Here is a 6,454-nt window from a genome sequence, read left to right as displayed (position 1 = left end):
ATGGCTTGTTAAGTTGTACCACAAATTTGTCAATAAAAACAAAGCAAAATAATATAATTATTTGCCTTTAGCTGCACTTGAACTTTCAAATTTCAAGTCAAAATTCGCTGCGTTGATGTTCCTATAAACAAGATAAGATCTGCTAAACAATGCAAGTTATATGGCTCGGCAATCTGAGATCTTATTTTATAAGTTTAATATGCATAAACCAATGATTTGGCATATTAAAGTTAGATCATTATTTGATTACACTGTAACACTGCACTGTACTCCTGCATATGATCAGACGAAATCATATTGTATGAACTTTGGATTTTCTAAATTTTAATTTTTAAAATTATCCGGGATGATATCTCAGTGTCGTGAAATAAATCAATGCTTCTATAGGCTATAATAGGCCTAGTATGCCTATTTATACCCTGATTATGCAAAATATAGGCCTACAACAATAACTACAACAACAGTAACAAAACCAACAACCAATATTTTGTTAATCTAATTTGTAAAAATATATTAATAGGCCGCGCCTATTAGACTAGTATATAGCCTAAAAATTCCTGAATTATATAATGAAAAAAACGGGCAAAAACAATCAATCGCTGCAGTCAGAAAGAAAGAAACGAACAAGAAAAAAGGAAAAAGTGAGAGAAAAATAAAATAAAATAAAATAGATGGAACGGACCACATAGGGACTCGAACACGTTCCAAAGTTTTCCAGCTCAAAACTATAGTATTAAATTTAGTCGAACGTGAGCCAGCGCGCTAACCGATTGAGCTACTGAGTGATCTGTGAAATCGATTGGTCTCAAACTGACTATTATGGAATAGTGCATACCAGGCTCTTATGATAAACAATCTCATCACCGCTGTAAATGTCGGAGGTATCGATGGCGAAAAACCTCGATTTTTGCAAAAGTAGCTTAAATTTGGAGTGAAATTCAAATGGTAAAGGAATCGACATACTTTTGAGAAATAATGTAGGCAGTTAGAAATCAAAATTAATGTTCCACAATCCAGATATCGATAATGTAACATAACAGTGTTTTGTGGTCCAAGATTCTCGAAAATTGTTCCCAAAAACGGGCTAATAAAATTTAATCGGTACTGTTTTTGGTTCTTCCCCATGGCAACATTATTTCTTTGGTCGATTTGTAGTACAATACAAAAAGGAGAAAACAATCACTCGGCGTAGTTTTATACGGAGCGAATATTTGAAAAAAACTGCATGGAACGTGTTTTTGATCTTGTTAACATGGTGCGTAAAAATGATTTAATCGAAGGATTTTCAAACGGATTCTAAAAATTTGTATAAACACACAAAAATAATGTTAAGATACATCCATGCACCAACATTTGACTCACTGCGATATTTGATTGCTGAGAAAACGCGGTTTTAGAGAACAACTTTATACGTCTTTTATACGTTTTTTATACGTTTCTTCGTGTAACCTTAAGGGCTGGGGTATGAACGTTTGGACAGCATTTATTTTGGGACATTAGAGCACATCAGATATATCGAATTGCATTCTGAATACGAAGAATGTCATTCTGATATCAAATAATTGTGATTTTTGAAATTCGCAATTTAATACACATTTTATGGCAAATCATTAAAAATTGATATTTTTGATATTTAACAGTACTTGAAGTAAACTTTATAAATCTGATGATTTATACTTAAAGTGTATGTAGGTGGGATGAAAAGCCGACGATCAATTGAAAATTTTGACCTTTCGTATTGAAGGTATGGATTTTTTTCCCAAAACACCAAAAAAAAATTAGGTCTTTTGGGAAAAAATCCATATCTTCAATATGAAAGGTCAAAATTTTCAATTGACCGTCGGCTTTTTCTTCCTGCTACATACGCTTTAAGAATATATCATTAGATTTATATAATTTACTTCGAGGACTGTTATATATCAAAAATTGGAAAAATACCAAATTTTTATAATTTGTCATAAAATTTGTATTATATTGTGATTTTAAAAAAATGAAAATTATTTGATATCAGAAAGACATGCTTCGTATTTAGAATGCAATTCGATAGGTCTGAGGTGGTCTCATGTCCCATAAAAAATACTGTCGAAACGCAATAAACTCTCATTTTGGATCCCTTAAGGGAAGGGGTATGAACGTTTGGACAGTATTTATTTTGGGACATTAGAGCACATCAGACATATCGAATTGCATTCTGAATACGAAGAATGTCCTTCTGATATCAAATAATTTTGATTTTTGAAATTCGCAATTTAATACACATTTTATGGCAAATCATTAAAAATTGATATTTTTGATATTTAACAGTACTCAAAGTAAACTTTACAAATCTGATGATTTATACTTAAAGTGTATGTAGGTGGGATGAAAAGCCGACGATCAATTGAAAATTTTGACCTTTCGTATTGGAGATATGGATTTTTTTCCCAAAACACCAATAAAAATTAGGTCTTTTTGGGAAAAAAATCCATATCTTCAATATGAAAGCTCAAAATTTTCAATTGACCGTCGGCTTTTCCTCCCAGCTACATACACTTTAAGAATATATCATTAGATTTATATAATTTACTTCGAGGACTGTTATATATCAAAATTTGAAAATATCAAATTTTTATAATTTGTCATAAAATTTGTATTATATTGTGATTTTCAAAAAATAAAATTATTTGATATCAGAAAGACATGCTTCGTATTCAGAATGCAATTCGATAGGTCTGAGGTGCTCTCATGTCCCACAAAAATACTGTCGAAACGCAATAAACGCTCATTCTAGATCCCTTAAAGGCCCATATAAAAATAACAGATGTGGAAATAGGAGTATAAACTGACCAGTAGATACCAGTTGTAGTCCAACTAATTCATGGCATATTAGATGGCCTAGGGGAAAGTTGTCCCATATTTGCAAGACTATCCTTGCCTTCAAGGTGAAACAAACCTACTCATGTTACCCTCTGGCCATGGGCTGGCCTGGTGTCAGATCTTACCCAGGGAAAGATGACATTCCAATATTGGCCTTTAAGGAAATGTAAAACTCAAAAATCTTTGTTTATTCAAAACTTTCAAATAGCATAGCTATATATATACTATTCGGATTGAATGAATATCCTTGAGAATTCTGCCAAATGAATGAATAGACCATGAATGGACTATGGAGTTGAAAAGACTGATTATTTACTTAAGTCTAACCATGTTTACCGTCCATTCAACCATGGGAATCAACATGACATGCATGACCAATACAACAATATTATTGTGCAGTGACCAAAGCTTGTCTGTATTACCATATATGGACATAGGCGATACCTTTCTATTGTTAACGAACTGTCTGTAATCTAGCTTATGAATAATCAGTACTTGATCCCAAATTGGCGTCCAAAGTGACTGTTATGAGCCTGGCAGCTGAATTTTGGATACGCTGCAACTTCGCAATGTCATGCTTAGGGAGGCCAAAAAGCAGGCTGTTACAACTGTCCAATCGAGATGACACAAAGGCATGTACAAGACGCTCTGTTGAATTACTATCCAAATACTTGCATATCTGACCAATTTTGTAAACAGCAAAAGATGCCGATCTTGTGACGGATTTAAGATGATCTTTCATGTCTAAATTGCAATCAATTACAGCACCAAGGTCGCGAGCAGAAGCCGAAGAGTCAATGAATGAATTTCCAATGGTGACTGCTGGAAGAGATGGGGTCTTAACAAAACGGGAACTCAAATGAATGACTTCGGTTTTAGAATCATTAAGCATTAATTTGTTGGTCACAGCCCACGCTTTTACATCAGCAACACATTTGTCAAGTTTACTCACACTCTCCGATCGCTTAGATGGATCTAGCACAAGATAAAGTTGCGTATCGTCGGCATATATCATGTGTTTTAAACCATGAGCGGTGATAATATCACCCAAAGGTGCGGTATACATAGTGAATATGGGTGGGCCCAACACTGAACCCTGCGGAACACCCTCATCAAGAGAGCAGTCGTCAGATAAAACTCCGCCAATATCAATGCACTGAGTACGGCAGTGTGTTTGATGCCATAGCGTTGACGCAAGCGCTGAAGGAGAATACTATGATCTATCGTATCGAACGCTGCAGAGAAATCCAAAAGGATCAACACAGCTTGCTGGCGTTGATCAACAGCACGAAGTAAATCGTTTTGGACACGTAGCAGAGCCGTCTCAGTGCTATGATATTGACGGTAGGCTGACTGCATTGAGGCATATAAATTATTTTCCTGAAGGTAGGCGTTAAGCTGTGACGAGACTACTCTTTCTTTCAATGGTCTTGAACAGGAATTTCAAATTTGAAATGGGTCTGTAATGGTTCAGCTCATCCGGATCAAGGCTGGGCTTTTTGAGTAGCGGAACAACCCGCGCATCTTTTAGTTCAGATGGCATTTGCCCAGATGTCAGTGATTTGTTGATTAAGCGAGTAATACTGGGAAGAAGAACATCCAGACATTGCTTGAGAAGTGATGATGGAATTGGATCTAGAGGACATGATTTTGTCGTAGCACCAACAATAATCTTGCGGACTTCATCTTCTGTAACCACGCTAAATGTACTAAACTCGCTGTCACAATGATCGCGAATATCAACAGATATGCTAGCACAAGTTGACTCATCAAGTGCAGCTCTAAGCTTCTTGATCTTATTCTGAAAGAAGTCACCGAATTTATTTGCCAATACCTTCGCGTCATCATGTGATGGAAACGTATGCGCTGAAGCAGCTCCTGGTCGAGACATGCTATCCACGAGTTGAAATAACTGACGGTCGTAGCACTCGGATATTTTAGTGCGATGGTGAATACATTTGGCTTGTTCCAGCATCCGTGTGTAGGTCTTACATTTCTCAACATAAACTTGACGATCTACTTCCAGCTTAGATTTCATCCATGTACGCTCATGACGGCGTTTGGTCTGTTTAGCAACGCGTAGAGCATCATTATACCATGGCGCGTTAGGTCGGAGTGTTATTGACTTTGACCTGACTGGAGCATGGAGATCTAACCAGATTAAGAAGAATAAGCTCATACTGTGTGACAATTTGAGAAATGTCTTCAGACGGACTTATAAACAATGAGGATGCTCTGATGTCATCCTGAAAGCTGTCTGCATTGATCTTTCGCAGCTCGCGATAATGCACCACCTGCTTTACTGGTCTTGGACGTGAGATATCAATGTTGCATTTTACGGCGTAATGGTCAGAAGGACCTCGAATCACCTCAACATCAGAGACCAATGCCTCGACCCTCCTGGTTATCAACAGGTCAAGGGTGTGTCGGTGGGTTGGTTCTGTTACATGTTGCTGGAGACCAGCAGAGTCCAACAAGTCTTTGAAGATGTTGGCATTCCTGTCATCAGCAACATCGACATGGAAATTGAAGTCTCCAACCATTGCTATTCGCGCGGGTTCAATTGACACAATCTCCAAGAGAGATGAAAAGTCTTCAAAGAACATCTTCACAGTAAGTTTGTTTACTTTTGAAGGCCATGTTCACACAGCATGACCAATTGAATTTTTGGAAACCAACCAGTTGGTAAAAAGAATATGATAATTTCTGATAAAACTTCACATTTTTAAGACATGAAAGCAGGATATTATGATTTATTTTACTAATTACTATAATCTGTCTAGTTTTCGAGATAATGCCATTTACATGATTTAGGTGGATGTAAACTTCTTTTGATCAACACAAAGTCAATAGGAACCGTGCATGACTGGGAACATGTCCTTGAACCAAAGTAGGCATACAGGCTGTATTATGACATCACACTATTCCAGCGAATAACCGAAAACTTGAATTCTTTCATCACCATAATCATCATCATCACTACCATTGTCAAATGAATGCATTTCTTAAATCACGTTTTGAAACTTCGAGCCTAGTTTGCCACCAAAAATATCTACCAGATAAGGGTCAAATAAAAATAAAGTGAACTATTTACAGTCCATTTAAAAACAAATTTGTTTTAGATAATGATTTGGAAATTCAAAATCATATTTCCAACACAAAGTGAATTTCTTTGAAGTTTAAAAAAAAAGTGGATTTAATTACATCCGAAATGAAAGAATTCTGTGTTATAAGGTGTATGGTTCAAGGATTGGATAGCAGTTATCCATGCTGGACCAATGCATGCATGGATAGCCCTTGTGAAATGGACATTGGATAGCTCTTATCCATCCTAGTGCTGACCAGCATGGATAATCGCTATCCAAGCCTACACCTTACTGGTGTATGGCTCAAGGATTGGATAGCAGTTATCCATGTTTGACCAATGCATGCATGGATAGCCCTAGTGAAATGGACATTGGATATCTCTTATCCATCCTAGTGCTGACTAGCATGGATAATCGCTATCCAAGCCTTGAGCCATACAGAAAGAAAGAAAGAAAGAAAGAAAGAAAGAAAGGTGTATGGCTCAAGGCTTGGATAGCGATTATCCATGCTG

General features: G+C 36.5%; 1 protein-coding gene across 1 annotated transcript; it reads right to left on the bottom strand.

Moving 5' to 3' along the window:
* Window positions 1–3,334: 3,334 nt before the first annotated feature.
* On the bottom strand, window positions 3,335–3,922 carry LOC140145487 (uncharacterized). Its single transcript, XM_072167200.1, has one exon. The coding sequence runs from the start codon at window positions 3,920–3,922 to the stop codon at window positions 3,335–3,337; it is 588 nt and encodes a 195-aa protein (XP_072023301.1).
* Window positions 3,923–6,454: the final 2,532 nt, after the last annotated feature.

This window comes from Amphiura filiformis, unplaced genomic scaffold (assembly GCF_039555335.1).
Source record: "Amphiura filiformis unplaced genomic scaffold, Afil_fr2py scaffold_324, whole genome shotgun sequence".
NCBI lineage: Eukaryota > Metazoa > Echinodermata > Ophiuroidea > Amphilepidida > Amphiuridae > Amphiura > Amphiura filiformis.
Note: the sequence above shows the minus strand (reverse complement) of the source record. Positions and strands in the feature narration are given on the sequence as shown.